General features: G+C 42.4%; 1 protein-coding gene across 1 annotated transcript; it reads right to left on the minus strand.

Annotated features, from left to right (window-relative positions):
* Positions 1–868: 868 nt before the first annotated feature.
* Positions 869–8,221, minus strand: LOC113017732 (scavenger receptor cysteine-rich type 1 protein M130-like). Its single transcript, XM_080299262.1, has 6 exons — positions 7,761–8,221; positions 6,593–6,625; positions 6,207–6,497; positions 2,657–2,980; positions 2,283–2,582; positions 869–1,109 (listed from the first exon to the last, which is right to left on the minus strand). Exons 1-6 carry the CDS (start codon positions 7,810–7,812, stop codon positions 1,084–1,086), a joined length of 1,026 nt encoding a protein of 341 aa, XP_080155388.1. The 5' UTR covers positions 7,813–8,221; the 3' UTR covers positions 869–1,083.
* Positions 8,222–22,451: the final 14,230 nt, after the last annotated feature.

Raw genomic sequence — 22,451 nt, forward strand, 5'->3', positions numbered from 1 at the left:
GGAGGGACTATGCGCTTACCTGCTGCTCTCTGGCAGGTAGCTCCATGCCCTCCTGGTTTTTAAATGCACCTTAGAACACACATGCATCAACACTACATATGAGCGGGCAGAGGGATGTTTGGAGTCTTCTCTCACCCCCATTCTCTGCGGCCTGCTGGAGCGGGGGGGCTAGGAGGAGGAGTTGGCCGTCCGACTGGGATCTGGAGTGTGGGGCCTCCCTGCTGCTGCGGAGTCGGGGCGGTCTGCCTCTCCCCACATGTGTTTATGTCCTGTTTCTGCTTAGACTGTTTCAGACCCATAAGAACCATGAATGGGACAATAAGTGTCCCAATCCATACCTGATTTAAATTGGGATGGTCAATTTTAAAGGGTTGGACTTTTAATACAGACTTGATGTCCTCGTATTGGACACTATTTTAATTGGATTTTTCACTGTTGATCAAAGTTGCCACGTTGAATTTTTCAGAAGGAATCCATTGCTTTCCTCCTGGATTATTTTCTTTAACATGAAACACTGAGATAAACACATCTTCAGTGTCCGTCTCCTCGCCAGTCTCTTTCCTCCCAAAGATATGAAAAGCATTAGCTTGGAGTAGGTTAATTAGACAAGTATAACTGATGTTGTTTCAGTATTAGTCTGTGATTGTTATTATCATTTGATTCTCCTTTAGCTTTGCAACTGCTAAATTCCTTTAATAAATACCCTTCAAATAAAGTCTACATTAAATTATGTCCGCAACAAAAACAGCAGAGCGCACCACTGGATTATTTAGAGGAAACTCATCACCTGTGCTCATATTTGATATGTCTAGTAGGAAACAGAGAGCAGGGAGATTAGACAAACTTCACAGACTTACAGACACACTGATAGGTTTAGTATTTTAATGCTGTCAGTAAGAAAACTGCAGAATCATTACAGTTGAAGGCTGTTTAAAGGGAAAAAACTCAAATCTGAACTGATGGTTCCTCATTTGTCAGATGAAAATGTGTCTGACTGTGACATTAGCTCACTGGACTACCTCTTCTGCTCCCTGAGAACCTCCCTCTTCAGCCAGCCATCCTTCAGCAGCACCAACACCGAGGTTACAGTCCACCAGGCCCCTGTTCTCCTAGAGAGACATGAGAGACATGACAGCACAGAGATCCATCTTTAGCAACAAAAACAACAACAAAAACAATAATAACAATAATAATGATGATGAAACGTATTTATAAAGCGCATTTCAAGATACCCAAGGACACTTTACAATAGGAGAAAACACATAATAGAAACATGACAAAATGAAGAACAATAAAACAAAGCACAAGATAGAATTAACAAAAAGTGGGTTTACAGTGAATATGCAGATATGAACAGATGGGTGTTGAGTTGAGGTATAAACTGGGGGAGAGAACCAATGTTTCTTATATCTGGGGTTAGAGAGTTCCACAGCCTGGGAGCAGAGCAGCTGAAAGCTCTGGTTCACATGGTGGTGAGGTGGAAAGAAGGCACAGAAATATAGAAGAAGAGGATAGAAGTGAGCAAGCAGAAAAGCTAGTGCTAATGAGTTTATCAGACTCTCAGATACTTATGTAGGAATTTTGACCTACTGTTCTTTACAGAATTGTTTGAGTGTACTGAGGTTTGTTGGTTTCTTTATGCCAACACAACATTTCAGTTAACTTGAGGTCTGGACTTAAATGACATCATGGATCACAGTGATTCTTACTTCTTACTTAGAAGTACATGTAAAAGTAAAAGTACTCAGTTACAATAAGGGTCTGAAATGCTCATCTGTCCAATTTAATCAGATTCAATAGAATTTTATTCATACAGCGGTAAATCAACAAACTCTAACATATTCAGTGAGCTGTAATGACACTTGGAGCAGCAGAATACAGCAGGTTACCCAGTCTGAACAAAAGATGGAACTCCAGAAAAGGAAAGTCACCCTAAAAGGGAAACAGAGATATGAGGAGAGCAGCAGGTGGTGAACAGACACTGAAAGCTAACTGATGAAACGGCTGGCCTTTAAAGTACACAAGGAGCTAATCAGAGAAGAAAACACTGAGGAGGGAAGGCCATCACTAAGGCAGGAGAGGATAAAGGCGGAGCTCATAGAATAATAAGCTGTCTGTAGTGCTGGGAGCTAGATCAGTCCCAGTAATGTGACGTATATTTAAAGGATCTAGCTAAGATGCAAAAACAGAAGCTATTATCAAAAAGCATGTTTGCTGGACTCAAGTCTGTCTGCTTCACCCACCTCTAGCTATACAATTGATGATGTCACAGATTGGCTTACCTGAACAGGTGAGCTCCATGACTGAACCAGTAGTAAATGATTCACTGGTGATGGTTGGTGACTGTAAACACCCCATCATAGAAAAATAAGAAGGTTCACAGAAAAATCTGAGAAGCCACATAGGTGTGTTTGAGAGCTCTCTCTTTTTTACAGAAACATCTGAGCCACAGTCCAGATGTTTGCAAAAAGCAGCTGGTTCCCTCAGGGTCCTGGCCATTGTATACACTGGTCTCCACTCTCCCAGTTTCATTTCCAGTGTACCTGCACAGCGACTGGCTCCTCCCACTAACCTGATAGGCTCTGGACAGAAAGCAGAGAGTCAGTAAAAAATGAAATGAGTTTGAAGCAAATCGAAGCTGCAGCTGCTCTTCTACCTGAGCAGGTGAGTCCAACAGCTTTGCCTGGTGAGCAGCTGCTTCTAGTAGAGTTTGAGCTCCTACAGTCCAGGAGAGTAGACTCATGGCCTTCACACTGGAACTCTTTGCTCCACACTGGAGCCCCCATGTCTCCATGGAGTGCCCCCTGGAGGGCTGAGGGAGGCCCGCAGCCAAGCTCCCTACAGACCACCTCTGCATCCTGCTGGTCAAAATGATCTTCACACACGGAGGTCCAGCTCTGCTTGGACTGGTTAGACTGGTTGTAGTTGACCTCCAGTCTGCCTGAACACAGACTGGTCCCATTCAGCAGCCTCACAGAGTCTGAAGAGATCAGAGGAGATCAAATAGAGAGAGATCAGAGACAGCAGACACGAGAAGAAGAGGTCAGCAAACAACTTTTCACTGATTCAAAGTCTACGCAGCACAACCCCAACATCATTTCATCATTAACATCAGAACACACACATGTTACTGACACACACAGTTCACACTTGTGTGTGCTTTGAGGTAGGAGCCAAAAAGGGTGTAGTTTGTGGGTGTGATCACCCGTGTGTACACCTGTGAGCATGGACGCGCTTGTTTTTTTAAAAGGTTCCTTCATGTAACGATCTGCTAGAGGGTGTGGGGGGGCCACAGCCCCGTCCTCCAGGGCATGAAGCAGGTATGGAGGAGATCAAAACTCCAGACATCCAGAGGCCCCCAGAACACAAGAGACCAAGGAAGACCAACAGAGGGGCAGCTGCGCCACTGTCCCAGTAAGAGCTGAGGAGAGTCCCAGATGAGGGCTCACTCAGCAGCCGCGGAGCAGAAGCCAGGGGGAGTTGCAGTGACGCGCCCGTGAGCTCCGCCGGCAGCCAGCTGTGCCTGAGTGACCGAGCCCCAGGCCGAGAGGCCGGGGGCACCCCACCTCCGAAGTGGCCCAAGCGAGCCCCAGGCTCCAGGCCCCAACATGCCGCCACCAAGGAGTGAGCCGGTGTGTACCTGGACGCCAATCCCCGGACACAAAGAACCACCAACGCACCGACGTCTGAGGGCGTCTGCCACCGGTAGGGGAAGTGGTGGGGGGAGATAGGCCTCCAAACCTTGGAGGGCCTGAGATGTCCCCAGAGAGGTGGCGTCTGATACCCAACCTGACATATAGACACAGACATACAGGCACACACAGATACAAACATCCATTCCCACCCTCATGCTCTCATATGCACTTACTCCACACTCAACCAATGTGGAGACAGACATAAAGAGACGCTGTACACACGATCACACTCCCCAAGCGTACTCTACCAACCGGGTCTAGGTACCCTTGCCCCTGGAGGGGGGAACTGCACCCAGACCCAGGTGGTGTTACCCTTTTCCCTGCGGTGGGGAGAGGCAGACCGCCCCGACTCCACAGCAGCAGGGAGGCCCCACACTCCAGACCCCAGTCGGACGGCCAACTCCTCCTCCTGGTCCCCCGCTCCAGCAGGTTGCAGAGAACGGGGGTGAGAGAAGACTCCAAACCTCCCTCTGCCCACTCATATGTAGTGTTGATGCATGTGTGTTTTAAGGTGCAATTAAAACCTAGGAGGGCATGGAGCTACCTGCCAGAGAGCAGCAGGTAAGCGCATAGTCCCTCCTGATAGCCCTCAATGTCTACTTGTATTTAAAATTGAGAGGTGAGCAACGACGCCAGGGGTGAGGTGTACACCCCGATGGTCTTTTTGGAGTCCGTGTAGCGTGCCCACCCCCATGCAGACGAACTCCAAGACATTCACTGAGCTTTAATGACACTCGGAGCAGCAGAATACAGCAGGTTACCCAGTCTGAACAAAAGATGGAACTCCAGAAAGGGAAACTCACCTCGACAAGGAAACACAGAGGTATGAGGAGAGCAGAAAGTAGTGACAACACACTGAAAGCTAACTAAGTAAATGACTGGCCTTTCCTGTCTTAAGGCCCTTATATTATCAGAACTCTCCAAAAGAGCACTTGCATCCAGACTAGGGCATACTTGTGGCCTTTTCACTCACCATGTGTTTTACACCCCTGTAAAAGACCACGGCAGACCCGGGTGCAAATTCATGCTTTGCAGCATACTTTATTGACTCACACGGTTGCTGTTTACAATGCTCACAGAGCTGCAGCTCTCCCGCTGCCCGCTCAACATTATCACAACAACAACGCCAACCACAGGACCCAGTACAATATTTAATTCGGCGGGGCATGATTGCGGATGCCGTGCAGGTGGGTCTGCCTCTTCTGCACGTCACCGCAGGCCCCGCCACAACCCCATCTGCGTGTAATTATGAGACACCCCAAAAGGTTCATTCTGTTCATCTAGACCAGAGGTGTGGAACTCCAGGCCTCGAGGGCCAGTGTCCTGCAGGTTTTAGATATGACCCTGGGTCAACAGACGTGAATCAAATGATTAGTTCATTACCAGGCTCCTGGAGAACTTCAAGACATGTTGAGGCGGTAATTTAGCCATTTCAATCAGCAGTGTTGGATCAAGCACACATCTAAAACCTGCAGGACACCGGCACTCCAGGCATGGAGTTCAACACTTTCAGTGGAAGAAACATTTTGTCACTCATCGAACTGACTTCAATCTCAGCTGATGGATGAAGGCACTTGAGATTACATACCTGGATGGTTAAGCATGCATCAAGACATAATTATGAGATACTACTGTTCTATCAGAGGTTCTTCTTGTTAACAGGGAGTTTCTCCTTCCCTCTCTCACCAAGCACTTGCTCAGTTGATTGTCAGATCTTTTGGATTTTCTCTGTATTATTGTCTTTACCTACAATATAAAGTGCCTTGAGGTATTTGGTGCTAAATAACTGAAACTAAATTGAAGGGGATTTAAATACACAAGCAGCTAATAAGAGAAAAAAAAAACCTTGGGCAGGAAAGACCATCACTAAAGCACGAAAGGTTAGCAATAGATGGAGCTCGGAGAATAATAGTTGTCTGTAGTGCTCAGAGCAAAGTCAGCCATGATTTTATGCATGATATGAATGTAAATTCAGTTTAACTCAGGGAGGTGCAGCCATCTACTGCAACCAGGTGGAGGTGAAGGTAGGGAGACAGGGCCGTAGACACGCTGTGGAAGAGAGCCAGAGATTAACATGAACAGACAAACAGGGTTTGTAGCTTTTCAACTATTTTTTACCAGGTTGTGTTATTGTCTGCAAGAAGCGCTGTGGAGTGTATTCAAAGGATCTGTATGAAGTGAGCTTGTTTCTTACTCACAGCTCTAATTACATGATGAAAATCCAGTCCAATATTATTTATAAAGCACTTTAAAATACACAGGACCAAAGTGCTGTACAGAAAGTAAGTTAAAAAACAACAGAATGCAGAACAGAAAGAAGCAAAAATACATAAAAACTCAAAACAATCATGCACAAACATGAAAAGAAACTAAAGAGTTAAGTCAAGCCAAGATGCAGAAACAGGAGTAGTTATCAAACAGGACCTTTGCTGTCTGCTTCACCAACCTCTATTAATCATTAGATGATGTCACAGACTGGTGACATCATCTAATATCACCAGTCTGGCTTACCTGAACAGGTGAGCTCCAGAACCGAAGAAGCGTTCCACGACATTACACATCTTGGCAGATCATAATCAGGTCGACATTCAGCTATGAGTAGCCACAAAGATTGGTATGACACCTGTCTCTTTCGTAAAGAAACAGCAGAGCCACAGTTTAGATCTCGACAGAAAGCAGCTGCTGCCTCCATTTCAAAGTAGTCCACTACATCTCCACTAGTAGCTCGTCTCCATTCTCCCTGATGCTTCAGCTCCAGTGTGCCTGCACAGCGACTGGCTCCTCCCACCAACCTCATAAACTCTGAACAGAAAGCAGAGAGTTTCAGTAAGGAGGGGAAATTCCTCGTGGAATTTTCTAGTGAGTTTGATTTTGGTACTATTTTTTTTCCTGTTTACCTGTTGAATCGTGTTTTACTTCAGCCTGGAGTCCTGAGGAGAAAATGAGAGAAGAACCATCGTTTTGTGTTTTTTTTTCTCTTGGCTGCGTCACCTGCCTCATGTGCAAATCTCAAAGCCTCTTAACTTTGTCTCAAAACCTCTTGGAAAAGTACAATAATATGAATATGACTCCCTATGAACAAGCACATGATGACAGTGGGGATGAAAAACTCCCTCTTGGTAGGAAGAAACCTCTGTTGAATAGATAGTATGAAGAGAAAGCTTAATGGGACTCCCATTAAGTACTGTTAAATGAAAGCACATGGGACTAAAGAAAAACATAACTAGTGGTAGCAGTCTGTAAAGTCTTTTTTATAGACTTTTTTGAATAGAGATTTAGTAATAAGACAATCAGTGACTCAAACAGTTATTGATCGCCCCTGTGTTTGCACAGTGGCATCAAAGCAGAATGTTCTCATCCCCTGATACGTTATGTGCAGCAGGGCACCAGTTAAAGTGTCATTTTGCAGCGACAATGCATCAGTCAGGGGGGATTTCTTGCATCAGATCAGGAAACCTCCCCGTTTGAAAATCTAAATTTTGAATGACAGCAACAGGTAAACGTAACTCAGGAATGTCAGTGAAGCAGCTTCAGGATTTTTAAAATTCTCCAGAAAGACAAAACAGGAATACAATGACCTGTTTAACCCTTTCAAAGGCACAAACTCTTCTAGTTTAAAGACTGTGGAATGCATACTAATTGTATTACTAGATGTGGTCAACCGTTTGTAGGGTTTGGTACTGCAGTTGCACTTTCATTGGTATTTTATTGTTCTTTCAAATCACTTACTTACGACCCCAAAGTGACACAACAGTCAGCTCGGGGTCGTAAGTAAGTGATTTTTGGGTCGTATTCTTATTGGTTCCTGTTACATAAACCCACAAACTAAAGTAATTCTGCAGAAAGATGAAAACTGTGGCTCTTAAATGATTGCAGCAGAATAGTTAATAAAGTTTTAAAACATGTGAGGCTGCAGGTCAAAGTGACCGTAAACAGATTAAAAACTGACTTTTTGTTTTTTGACGTCTGAACGAAGCTGTTGAAGTGTCACAGTGCAGTTTTTTCTTTCCTTCACTGATCCTTTTATATGATGCACGTGTGTGTCGTGTGATGTTAGTGTCCTACCTGAGCTCCACAGCAGCAGCAGCATCAGCAGCAGCAGGGGATTAATGTCCATGTTGACGTCTCTCTGCTCTGATCATCACATGTACTTTGCCTTTATACCTGCCACAGGAGGAGGCGGAGCTTCACGCCTCTCTGACTGTTTTCGATTAATCGGTGTCATCTCACAGACTCTCGGGCACACATTGACCTTTTCCTGTCAGCCATGTTTCCGGTGTGAGCAGTGGGTCAGACAGTTTTTATACTGGTGTCCACTCTCAGACCAGTTCACTCCCAGTTTGTCTCTGAATACAGGAGTCTGCTGCTGTGACTAGACTGCAGGCCAGAAGCTGCATATCTGGACTGATCTGACTGGTGTTGGAATTAAATAATTTGCAGTGCCTTAATAATGGTATGCTTTTTTTTTTATTAATAAGTGTTATAAAGTCAGATACTTTAGTATTAAGTGGACACAGCCCTGAAAAATAAAGGCATGAGACCATGTGTTCTTGGGGAGTAGAAAGCTGCAGACTCTCGCTCATGTTTGCCTGGGAAAATGTAGATAAGAGGGACCATCTCTAGTGGAAAGTTACTGAGACACTGTTGTTTAGACTGGAATGAGAGCTTCTGTAATGAGACTGTTGGGGGCGCACTACCATTTTGAGATCTGCGGCAGCGTGTCATGCAGGATGCACCTCCCTTCTAGAAGTAATAAAGTGTTAAATGGAGCAGTGTTTTGTCTTCCATCAGATGCCTCTGATGAATCAAAAGAGCTCGGTGTACTGTTGATATTTACACTGGGAGGGGGAAAAGACCACCTATTGATCGATTCACAAATCTGCTGATGAAGCTATATGCGAGGGGTCAAAGGTTATAAAAGGCTTGTTTATTACAAACAGACTACTATTAATTCTTTAAAAAAAAAACAAAAAAACCCCAATACAATAAGTTTACATACCCCTTCAAAATGCCTGGTTTTTGTAATGTTAAAAATCATTCAAAGCTTTTAATGTTTGCTGTAACTTATTAACTTCTATTACAAAACAAATCTTTTAGGGGGAGAATATTTCTTCAAAAGCACGCCATGCAGAAGAAATGCCTTTGTGATCTGATAGATTTTGAGTGTTTTGCAAGGAAGAGTGGGCAAATATTGCCCTGTCAAGATGTGCTGTGCTGACCACAACTCAAGAAGACTGAATGCTGTGATTAAATCAAAAACTGTGTGAACAAAGTATTAGTTTAAAGCTGTGTGCACTCACGCAACCCGCTTAGCCTACCTTTTTTAATTTTTTATGTTTTTACCCTTATGGTTTGTTTTTTAATTGACTGTACATGTTATAACTTACATTAACGGTAGGACAAGTTCTTTTTTATTCCTTGTATGTTGACTTTGACAAATGTAAATGTAAATGTACGTACAAATGTGTTGAAAAAGCCATAACAGCAGATTTAAATTATCACTTTGAGCAGTTTTTGCTTCTCATTTGCAAAGTTTGATAAATATGTGCTGGGGCACTTAACTACAAAATGTTGAAAACGTATTGGATTTGCATTTGGCGTGCTTTGATACATTACGTGTTTCTATTTTGGGAAACATACGGCAAAAAACCTTGCTATACAAAGTTTGTGTTGAATGAAAAATAAAATAAAATGTCGAATGAAAATATTGGGTAGTTTTGTCCACGATGAACAGGTTAGTCTGCAGTAATGTGCTGAATTAAAGTCTTTGACTGGTGCACAGCGGCTGTGCTTTCATACTCAGTGTGAAGTTACATTGAGTGTACTGGAAATAAATTTGCATTTAAGGTGATGATGCTTAGATTTATTCAAAGAATTTCAACTTTGTGCCAACTGTCAGTGGCACTTTATGACCAAATTTACAGTTTTGTTCTGTAAACCATAGCGTTTCAATAAGTGGACAGTCTTTTCAAGTTGCACTGCAGCTAGTCTCCCAGCAGATTCAGAATGGGGAAAACTCTCCTTGATGGTTCAATTATAAAAGGAACTAAGTCCAAATGAAATCTGCTCTTGTTTCGTAACACACTTCATCTCATCTACCACGATGCTGAAATATTCACAATTTTTTACATTCATAATGGACCATTTCTGCCAAACAACCAGAACCTGATTCTGAAATAGAAGGAAAATCTTATCAGATGGATCACCTCCACCTGTTCCTCCAATCTCCCTGGCACTGGCCCACCTCCCCTGCAGCTGAGCCATTGACCACACCTCCGCAGCAATATGCTAACATTATTTGATTATTGCATTAATATAGAACAAGGTTTTGTGGACTTGGAGAAGGCATTCGACCGTGTCCCTCGGGGTGTCCTGTGGGAGGTGTTGCGGGAGTATGGGGTGTCTCTCCCATTGCTACGGGCCATTCGATCCCTATACAACCGTTGCAAGAGCTTGGTTCGCATTGCCGGCAATAAGTCGGACTCGTTCCCGGTGGGTGATGGGCTCCGCCAGGGCTGCCCTTTGTCTCCGGTTCTGTTCATAATTTTTATGGACAGGATTTCTAGGCGCAGCCAAGTGGCGGAGGGCTTTCGCTTTGGTGGCCTCAGAATCTCATCTCTGATTTTTGCAGATGATGTGGTTCTGTTGGCTCCATCGGGTGAGGGCCTCCAGCTCGCACTGGAACGGTTCGCAGCCGAGTGTGAAGCAGCGGGAATGAGGATCAGCACCTCCAAATCTGAGGCCATGGTTCTCAGCCGGAAAAGGGTGGAGTGCCCACTCCGGGTCGGGGATGAGTTCCTGCCCCAAGTGGAGGAGTTCAAGTATCTCGGGGTCTTGTTCGCGAGTGATGGGAGAAGGGAGCCGGAGATCGACAGACGGATTGGGGCTGCAGCTGCAGTAATGCGGACGCTGCACCGGTCCGTCGTGGTGAAGAGGGAGCTGAGTGTAAAAGCGAAGCTCTCAATTTACCGGTCGATCTACGTCCCTACCCTCACCTATGGCCACGAGCTGTGGGTAGTGACCGAAAGAACGAGATCGCGGATACAAGCGGCAGAAATGAGCTTCCTCCGAAGGGTGGCTGGCCTCTCCCTTAGAGATAGGGTGAGAAGTTCGGCCATCCGGGAGGGGCTCAGAGTAGAGCAGCTGCTGCTCCACATCGAAAGGAGCCAGCTGAGGTGGTTCGGGCATCTGACAAGGATGCCCCCTGGGCGCCTCCTGGGTGAGGTGTTCCAGGCATGTCCCACCGGGAGGAGGCCCCGGGGCAGACCCAGGACACGCTGGAGAGATTATATCTCTCGGCTGGCCTGGGAACGCCTTGGTGTTCCCCCGGATAAGCTGGAGGAGGTGGCTGGGGAGAGGGAGGTCTGGGCCTCTTTGCTTAGGCTGCTGCCCCCGCGACCCGGCTCCGGATAAAGCGGATGAAGATGGATGGATGGATATAGAACAAGGTTAAGTTAGCTTTGCACAACAGCTGGTAGAAACGTCCTCCAAAGACTTACGTTTTATTCAGAGCACATTTCAGAGCCTGTATTTTTATGGCTGATGTATTGAGGGCAAATGTCATCTGAGGTTAACTCAGTAAATTCCCGGCATGGTGATAACAGAGGTTGCTTCACAGCAGTCATGGTCTTAACTATTCACGCTCGCGCGCGCGCGCACACACACGCACACACACACACACACAAAATTTAGCTGCGAGCATGCAGATAAGAGCAGCATGGCAATTGTTTACTACTCAAACATGTAGAAGTCGGTCATGGAAAATAAGTATTGATTTTTAAATAACTGGACTTAAATAACAATTATTAATAGGAATTATAGTGGAGTATATTGCCTAATAAATGTCTACATTTTCTGCTGCTTTTGTGGACTCTGAAATATTGAACTCCAGCTGTGAAAGCGTTGAGGAGCTTTTGCACATCCTTCATTTAACCTGTACTGATATTTTGGACTATTGCTCCACTCAGGACTGTGCACGATAAGCTATTATCATAGCCATGGTTGAATAAACATACGCGCACCCTTAAACGTGATTGTAAAGAGGAGATGGAAATGAATTTATTTTATTTTCGGTTGCTACAAACAGGACAGACATGACTGGGGGATAGGACAGGGAGAAAGAATGAAAGAAAGAGAGGGAGAGAAAGAAAACCAAAGGGGAGAAGAGACGGTGAGAAAGGGGGGAGGAAAGAAAGAAAAACAAACAAAACACCTGGATCACCTGTATGGAGAAATAAAAACAGAAGAGAAAGCAAACAAAAAAAGAGCAACATAATAAAAATAAAAAAATAAAATAAATTCATAATTATAATAAAGGTCAATCAAATGGACCAATATGGCAAGGCCATGATTCAAATTCAAATTTTTTATCAAATTCAAATTCAAATTTTATTTGTCACGTACACAGTCATACACAGTACGATATGTAGTGAAATGCTTGGACAACTGCTCGTGACCTAAAGAAAACAAAAAAGGAAAGGCTATGAATAAGATAGGAAATAAATATGAAAAATTAAAAAGGGTAAATTTAACTAGGAAGGAATAAAATATAAATTAAGGTTAAAAATGAAATAACTGTACAACACAAATTAGAATGAAGGGTAAATGTAACTGGGAAGAATAAGATAAAGATAAATATATAAATTAAAGTTGAAAATAAAATAACTGTACAACAAAATACACAATATAGAACTATATAAGAATGTATGAAGAAATCTAAATATAAATAAATATATACACAATAACAGCAGCTGTACAAGTATTAACCGGAAATGAAGAATATAGTGACCAGTGTTGTGCAAAAAAACAATGTGTGCAAAAACAATGTCCAGAAAGTCCAGTGTGTGTGTAAGAACCATATGTGTGGGTCAGTACTGTGTGGTGGTGTGATTGAGAGACCGTATCGCCTGCGGGAAGAAGCTCCTCCTCAGTCTCTCTGTGTTGGTCTTGATGATCCACTTGGTAAAATAAATCCGCTTGGCATCTTTCTTGGCCTTAAGACAACAATTCTGATGGCTAAAGATCCAAACGAGACACACACACACACAAAAAACAAGAGGAGATGGAAAAAGGACAGGCTGAATATTTCTTTACAGATTTTCAGGACCTGTCTCTCTGCCAAAAGGCTGTAAAAACTGCAAAGTCACAATTTGCCTCAAAGTGTCAACAAATAGTCACAGGCCACAGGTACTTTTTAATGTTTGTGATTGTATTCCACAGTTCTAACACTGGAAAATAACTCAAAATGTCAGAAATATTCCAGTGTTAGAAAATCAGCACTGCTCAGTGTTAGCCATTGTTAATCTTCAAAACTGACTAGGTTACTTTTAAACATATAACACTGTCAAAAGTGTTAATTTAACACTCAACAGTGTTGTATTTAACACTCAGAGGTGTGGACCCATATAGACACTCTGTAGTGTTAATTTAACACTGGAGATTTTGCTGTGTACTCATATTATTTCATCATCATGTTAATATAGCACAAGGTTCAAGTAGCTTTACAGAATAATAGAAAAATCATCAAAAGAGCTACTTTTTACTTTCTTTACTTTTCAGAGCCTGTACTTTTACTCACTTTTAATTAAGTAAAGAATTTGAATCAGTACTATACTAATACTAATATTTGTATTTCTACTTAGTACTCTGCTGCTCGAGTCCTCACTAAGACCAAAAAAGTGGACCACATCAGTCCAGCTCTGAGGTCTTTACACTGGCTGCCTGTCCGTCAGAGGATAGACTTTAAAGTTCTGATGCTGGCCTATAAAGCTCTGAATGGTTTAGGACCAAAATACATCAGTGACCTCCTGACCCAGTATGAACCTTCCAGATCCCTCAGGTCATCTGGATCCGGTCTTTTATCAGTTCCCAGAGTCAGAACCAGACACGGAGAAGCTGCATTCATCTTTTATGCTCCTTATATCTGGAACAAACTCCCAGAAAGCCTCAGATCAGCTGAAACACTCAGTTTATTTACATCCAGGTTGAAGACTCACCTGTTCTCAGCTGCATTTGAATAAAGCACCAAATCCACACTTTTAAGCTTAAATTTCAAAACTTATATTAACTACTGATTTTATCTACTCTTCTGATTTTATCTGTTTTGATTTTATATACTGTTTTGTTTGTTTGTTTGTTAATTAGTTAGTTAGTTTGTTTGTTTGCTTGTTTTAATCAATTTTAAATCATGCTTTTTATTTGTTTTTGTTTCTAATGTCTCTGTAAAGCACTTTGAATCACCTTGTTGTTGAATTGTGCTATACAAATAAATTTGCCTTGCCTTGCCTAGTACAGAATGTCTGTACTGGAAAACCCTTATAAAAACAGTACATTGTTTATTATGCTGTCTTTTTTCTAGATGGTATGAAGGTGGAATTCAGTCTCATTAGCTAAATTTACTCAGGACCTTCTTGATGTGATGTTCGTCTGCTCCCCTGGCTGCTGTAACAGTGGGGATGGTGTTCGCTCCATGTCATTTTGTTCTGATGACACCCAGTTTGTGCTCCAGTGGATGATGAGTCAAAACTTAAATACTGATCTGTATGTGTTGTTTTACGATATCCAACAACTTTCACATGTCCCAGTTAAAATCCAGAGGTAACAGGGCTTTCTCCATTGCTGCTCCAGAACTCTGGAACCGTCTTCTCTCGTTTATAAAATCCTCTTCCTCTTTGCAAATCTTCAAATCAAACTTGAAGACCAACTTATTTTCAAAGGCTTTCAGATGTCTTTGAAACCACGTTTATTCTTAGTTATTTTGGTATTTTATCTCATTGGATGATGTATGCATGTGAATATGTATACACACAGTGTATACGCAGTGTGTGAATGTGCCCCAAACCTCCAAATGATTTTCTCCCTTTGAATTGTTGTTTGGCAGGAAGCCACAGGGGTGTTGGACTTGATTAAAGAAAACTGGGAGGAAGGTCCAACCAGAGCTGAAAATGAAATTCAGGACATTTAGTTCTGAGAGCAAAGCTACACACATTAGAGCGTTATCACAAGAAAATTTGCTCCAGGCCCAGGAATGTCAGCACTACCTGTACAACAGAGAGGCTAGACCCAAGATATTTTCAATGGAAAGTGCTTGTATTACTCTGTTCTTCTAGCTCAAGGTCACTCACCAGGTTGGAGTTGTGGTCACAGGGCGAGTGTGTGAAACTCACTATGAAGAGGTGTGGTCAGACAGTGGACGAGCCACACAGATATAACACCTCAACTTCCCAAAAACATGGAGAAATCCTGAAACTGCGTTTCTGATGAGCCAGGTTGAAGGGGAAAGATGAGTTTGGGCCTGAGTTGCCAAAGTTCTTTCTTTTCTCCATTTTGATAACCATCTTACTCAGGCCCCAAGAGCAGATGTTGCTATTAGGAGCTGGTGTGTGTATGTGTGGTGTTCTTGAGCTTGTTTTCCTTTTTCGGTGTAGGTAGGCAATATGGTGCTTTGTGGGATCCCCGGTACACCTGTGGTGCATCAGATGACATCAGAGGGAGTGTTTTTAAAGAGCTGTGAGAAAGACACAGCTGGACTGGCTGGGATTTTTAGTTTTTGTGGGCTGGAAGGTTGTTTTTGTAACAATATAAACAATGAAAGGTGGTAGATTGGCCAATTGGTCATGATCGACTCTGGACTGGACCAATTGCGGTTGAGGAGTCGGATGCACCCTCCCCCTTGTTTGGGCAAAGGCTCTAAAGCAATCTTATCACAGATAAACAGACGGAAATGATATTGAGGTGAAAAGGAACTCGATTTGTCCCGTACTTCAGCTAGGATGAAAAAAGACAAAGCTGGAGTTACTCTGTGTCTTTATGCTGCAGCTCTCCTGTTGCTGCTTCAATCATGAAACTGATCAATGATCAGCTGATCGGCTTTTCTCTCTCGTTTGTTTATCACCCACTTTGCGCCAGAAAGAGGAAACCAGCGGATAAACAACAGCAGCACGTTTAAGCTTGATAAGCTGTTGATAGAATTTATTTAATATTAATTTCTAGTATCAGCTGATGTTTGCTGGAGCCACAGCTGTAAAGCTGCTGGTCATGATGTCGGTTTGGATATGTGGACATGAAGATGAAACCAGGAGACGTCCTTACTGAATCATCAGAGCTGTGATGGAGAAACAGGTTTACCTTTTAGGTGACATGAATGAGTTGAAGGGAAGGTATGAACTTTTTCCTAGAGACAAATAACACCAGGATCCTTTTCTAAGAAGCTGACAGCTGGTAACTGTGCAGGGGCAAAGTGTTGCCAGGGGGCCAGGTAGAGCATTAACAGGGAAAGAGGTGCACAGAGCAATACTTTTCTTTCTTATTCTCATTTAAAATTTCTAGTTTTTAATAAATAATTATCTGAATCTTACAACCAAAGTAGTCATCTGATGTAAAAGGTATAAAAATAATACATATATACCAGCAAGACTGTACATCACTATCACAACAACTTTGTCTTCATTCGAATGCTTTATGGCTTTTCCTGTAATACCTGGTGGGCGGGTCTCTAGTCAAAATGCTCGTGCCGATTTTTGTCATAGTCCAGCCCTGGCGACAGATGTCTGGTGTTAGAGTGTTGTTGCTTCCACAATTGGTTAAGGTGTTTTTGTAAAGACTCTCGAGATTGACACTACATCTACTAAGTATTCAGGATCGGGGCCGGCTATACGCGGGGGCAGGAGGGGGCAACGCCCCCGTTAAACAAACATCCTGCCCCCTTAAATCAAACTTTTAGAAGTTGAGAAATAAAGTAATAGACTACCCCCAAACTGAATATGGACATGATTTACTACAGTAGTTGAAAAATCCACTGCAAAAGGCACAAACTAAAACGATAGGTTTCACCTCTCGTTTGCTCTTTCACTCCTTGCTCTGTTTATTAGGGGTGCAACGATACACGATACACACCCTGACCTGTCTTATTTGGCTCAGCAGAACTAAAATATATATCCTGCTGCTTTAACACGCACACTCACATAAGCTCAGCGATTCTCTGCGCGATCAACCTCTCACATGTTTAAGCTTGCTGCGGGAGATTTCACTTGTCATGTTTGCATAGTAAGCTAACAATTAATAAGACGATGTCAGAGGAATTGGTGCACAAATTATCATCACTCACAGATCAGTGCTGTCGCTCTCTATACACAGTTCGCACGATTGCAAAGTGAAAGCAAAAAAACAAGCGCAAATTCAAACGCGATTTCAATATGTCACATATTGACAGTGGCTCACCGATGCCAATGACATAATTACCCAGCTACATTTCTGAAAGAATGCAAAAGCATTGACATATATTTTTCCTTCCTACAATAGCCCGACGGGCAGGGCAGAGATAGATTTTGGTAGCCTGACTGAAAAAATCGCTAGCCCCGGGACGTTGGGCTAGCGATATTGCGAGCCCTGTATCTGATTGAGGAATCACTCATCTTTGGAAAAGAGAGTTTATTACAGAGAAATGTCTCTTTCCAAAATAAAAGCTATACTAGCCGCTTCTTCTGGGCTATATTCTCAGCAGCATATTAAACATATCAGGTCCCCATAAGGAGAATCATGTGCTAACAGCTGTCTAAATGATTCGGCTAAAGTTAGTAGCATGCATGCTTGTTTTTGTCTGCTTCCACTTGTCTTTGCACTAGGATGATGTCGGCGTAAATGTGCAGTCATATTCGTTGTGTTCCCACTAGTGCTTTCAGGTTAATCTCGTTGGTATGACCTTAACGCCACAACACGGCAAATCTCCGTTAACGAGCTACCGCTGATCGCCCCGTGCATGGGGCTAGAAGGCCAACACGTTAACGAGCTAACTGCGCTAACACACTAGTTCCCACCCATGTAATTGAGCATTGCATGGCACATCCAACATACTGTTTTACTTTAGTCCATGACTCGCTTACCTTCAGGGTCATACGTCACATGAAAACCAAAATAAGGTATGCACACAGGTGTACACATGGGTATTCACAGACGCGGACTACAGCTTTCTTGGCTGCTGCCTCAAAGCACATTGTGCGCTGTCTATCTTGCGTGCTGCACAATATCGTTTATTATTTAGTAACTATTGATATCTACTGCTAGCTAGTTTATTGTGATGGTGCTTTTTTTTTCTTATTATGCTGCTCTTTGTTGTTTGCTTTCTCTTCTGTTTTTTTTTCTCCATACAGGTGATCCAGGTGTTTTTTTTTTTTGTTTGTTTGTTTGTTTTTCTCTCTTCCCCCCCTTCTCACCGTCTCTTCTCCCCTTTGGTTTTCTTTCTCTCCCTCTCTTTCTCTCATTCTTTCCCCCTGTCCTATCCCACAGTCATGTCTGTCCCGTTTGTAGCAACTGAAAATAAAATAAATTCATAATTATAATAAAGGTCAATCAAATGGACCAATATGGCAAGGCCATGATGATCCACTTGGTAAAATAAATCCGCTTGGCATCTTTCTTGGCCTTAAGACAACAATTCTGATGGCTATAGATCCAAACGGGACAAAAAAAAAAAAGAAGAAAAAAAAAAAAGAAAACCAAAATAATTCCAAACGCCAGATCTGAATGAGGCTGGAGGAGGTCCATGTTGCAAGGAGAGCTTAACTTTTGTCTCGCTAGCTTGCCCTGCGCTCTTCCTTCTGACGATGCTGTCTGTGTTGAGCGCTCAGTGGATCTGCGCTCGACAGTGCAGCCTAGGCGGAGTAGTCGAACGCAGATTCACCGAGCGCTCAACACAGACAGCATCATCAGAAGGAAAGTTGATAAAATAAATTACAAATTTTGTATTGTTCGATACATATGCGTACCGATCCGAAAGCACTGTATCGAACAGTTCAATATCGATACGAATATCGTTGCACCCCTACTGTTTATGTTCAGACCCACACAGCGCTCACCCTCCCCCCGGCTAAACAGCCAATCATTATTAGTATGCAAATAACCTGTTGTCAAGTTTCTCAGTACGCAGGGCAGAGCGAAATGAATCAGCAAATCTCTGTCGTCAAAATCATAGCACCTCGTCAGATAATTAAAAACTAAAAAATACATCTATATTTGTACAGTCAATGGGAGACTTTTCCATTGTTCTTCTAACAGTTTCAGTCCTGTAGAGACGTGTTTCTCTCTCTGAGCCTGTCTGCTGCACAGACTGGAGGACCTGTGTCTGTCACACCTGACGCAAACCCCCGCCCACTTTCAACTGTCAACTTATCAGTTTCCTTGTTTCATATCCTGATGTAGTCTCAGCGATTTTAGTAAAGCTTGTTCACTTTTGTTACATAAAGAGAAAGAAATGTGCTGATCTTGGCCCATGAGAAGTCCATAACAAGTAACTTGGATATGGATCACTCTGTAAGAGTTTTTGGAAAGGGAAGCAGGAGACCGTTGTTGTTGAGTGGATTGAGGAGAAAGGAGAGTGGAGCTGTTCAGCTGCAAACAGAATTTAGTTCCTTGCAAAACAAATAAGCTTAAAACAAGACATAAAAGAAGAAAATTTTTTCTTCTACAAATTAGTTTGAGAATTGTAGGAAAAGACATGGTAAATTGTTTTTTATTACTATGCCAAACCTTTTTAGTTTTGTAAATATTGCCTATATTGAGAGGTCTTATTTTAGTCTTGCTTTATTTTTCAGTTTTATTTGAGAATTCGGCCATTCAATTAAGACTGATTTTGTGTTGGTGGTTATAAAGAAATGGATGGATATTTTATTCTTTATTTTATTTTATTTGGACACCCCCCCCCCCCCCCCACACCACCACCTCTTCATAGACCCAATACTGTGTCCATATGCTTCATATGCACCAAAGACCACAGCGACACCTTGAAGACCCTATTTTTGTTTAAAATTAAAAATTCTATAAATGATATGCGTCAGGGCTTAAAGAAGCAAGGTTACCAAAAGGTGACTCAACAACATGAATATCATTAGGAAAATCAAATTATTTACATGAGAAACAAATGTGCACAAGATCATACAAGGTCCTAGGAAGAGAAAGGCGTTTTATAATGTTCACGATTAAAAGACTTTTAATGACAAATAAACAAACTTGCAAGTGGAGCAACTCCCAAAACCGAATAGTGGATCATACAAGGTCCTAGACCAGGGGTCAGCAACCTTTCACACTCAAAGAGCCATTTGGACCCAGTTTCCATGCAAACAAAAACACTGGGAGACGCAAATACTTTTCGATATCTAAAATGAAGATAACACTGTCTATATTGTTTTTAGCTGTTTGACAACTACTCTTTCAAGGATTTTTGATATGAAAGGAAGGTTGGAGATTGGCCTATAATTAGCTAAGACTACTGGGTCTAGAGACGGCTTTTTGAGCAAAGGTTTAACTACAGCCAGCTTGAAGGCCTGTGGTACATAGCCGATTATTAGAGATAGGTTGATCATATTTAAGATCGAAGAATTAATTAATGGCAGGACTTCTTTGAGCAGTTTTGTAGGAATGGGGTCTAAAAGACACGTTGATGGTTTGGAGGAAGTAATTATTGAAGTTAACTCAGAAAGATCAATTGGAGAAAAAGAGTCTAACTTAATATCAATGGTACTAAGAGTAGCTGTAGATAATATTACATCTGTGGGATGATTACTGGTAATTTTGTCTCTAATGATAAAAATTTTATGTGTGAAGAAGTTCATGAAGTCATTACTAGTTAACGTTAAAGGGATGGTTGGCTCAAAAGAGCTGTGACTTTTTGTCAGCCTGGCTACAGTGCTGAAGAGAAACCTGGGGTTGTTCTTATTTTCTTCAATCAGTGATGAATAGTAAGATGTTCTGGCTTTGCGGAGGGCTTTCTTATAAAGCAGCAAACTATTTCTCCAGGCAAAATGATGATCCTCTAAATTTGTGACACGCCATTTCCTCTCCAGATTACGAGTCATCTGCTTTAGGCTACGTGTTTGAGAATTATACCACGGAGTCAGGTACTTCTGATTTGAGGCCTTAGTTTTCACAGGAGCTACAGTATCCAGAGTCGTACGTAGTGAGGAGGTAAATTTATTAACAAGATAATCGTCCTCTGTTGGAGTAGCGTTCCGTGTCATGTTTTTAGTCGTTATAATCTGATTAGAAGGCTTTTATTTCTATTAAGGTTCTTTTATTTTTCAGTTTCCCCCCTGAGGGTTTGCCATCTTAACATGGTCAGGGGTTTGCATGCCTCAGTGATCCTAAGAGCTAAGTTGATCAGGTCTTAGGGTAGAGGCCTGTCAAAGTGCAATCCAATTACATGATAAAAACAGTTATCCAGAGCACCACCACCACCCCACCCCTTTCCTGCCTCATTTGCCACCATTTCCCCCCTTTACATTTCTGTCTGCCCCCTCATATATGCCTGTCTAGAACCGGCCCTGTTCAGGATTTGTCTCTGTCAAGCTCTCTAAGTTTGTGCAGCTTCCCCGCTTGAAAGGGAGTGATGCGTCTACAACAGGTGTTTAACTGGATTTCACGCAATGACCAGGCAGATCTTTTGTTTCTCTTTTCTCTTTAATCTTTCTTCGGGCATAGTGAGCAATAGGTGAAAAAACTTTAAATACACAAATACCAACCATGTTTGTTATCACACATCTGTGAATATTGTGAACAATCCAAACCTTTTTAACACATCAACAGCAGTGTATAGGCTTTATGGTACTATGGTAATATTTACATATGTATTTTTAAAATGCTTGAGTTATGTGATTTGCTCTAGCCATTGTACACACAAGCTTAAAAGATACTGCTTATTTTTAAAGTACTGAACCAAATGCCCATTCGTCACTTTACCTACTTGTCTAAGGGGTTAACCACCTGGTTTGGCTTGACAGTCTCCTTGCCTGTGTTCCCTTCCACTAGCCTGTCCCTCTGCTTGCTTGCCTGCCTGTGGCTCTAGAGATTGTATTACTTAGTCTGAACTGACATCTGCCTCGCCCCTATCTGTCTTTACGGAAGGCCTCTGCCTGCACCTGTATTTTCAGTTGTATCAAGTAAGCTCTCCAACTGTCCCCGTCCGCATACGTTTTGCTCTGGGTTTATGTAGTCATTCCCTTAACTCTGTTTTGTCCTTCTCCCTTAGATTGCTCCAGTATGCCACCAATCCTCCCCGCACGCTCGCAGCTCTGTGATTTCATTTCATCCTCATCATTGTACATTTAATATGTTACTGTAAATAATGTTCACGCTTGTAAATACCCTGTCACTGTGAATAAACTTTATTCACTGCTACTTCCTAACTTAACTGTTGCAGCATTGCAACAGTGTTTTGCAGATATGTTTTACAAATTTGCCACACTTCCATTTGGCTAGTTTGGACCCCCCCCCCCCCCCCCCCTCACCACCACCTTCTAGTGCTTCATAGACCCAATACTGTCTCCACCTCAAAGACCCTATTTTTGTTTAAAATTAAAAATTCTGTAAATGATATGCGTCAGGGCTTAAAGAAGCAAGGTTACCAAAAGGTGACTCTCCCTCACCAACATGAATATCATTAGGAAAATCAAGTTATTTACATGAGAAACAAATGTACACAAGATCATACAAGGTCCTAGGAAGAGAAAGGCGTTTTATAATGTTCACGACTAAAAGACTTTTAATGACAAATAAACAAACTTGCAAGTGGAGCAACTCCCAAAACCGAATAGTGGTATTTTTGCTCAAGTGACAGTGCCCATGTTTAAAAAAGCAAATTTTATAAATGATGTTGTTCAGAGCTTGCAGAAACTTAGGTAAGATTACCAAAAGGTGACTCTCCCTTACCAACATGAATATCATTGGTAAAATCAGGTTATTAAAATAGGAAACAAATGCAGGTAAGCT

Source organism: Astatotilapia calliptera, chromosome 3 (genome assembly GCF_964374335.1).
Source record: "Astatotilapia calliptera chromosome 3, fAstCal68.1, whole genome shotgun sequence".
Classification (NCBI taxonomy): domain Eukaryota; kingdom Metazoa; phylum Chordata; class Actinopteri; order Cichliformes; family Cichlidae; genus Astatotilapia; species Astatotilapia calliptera.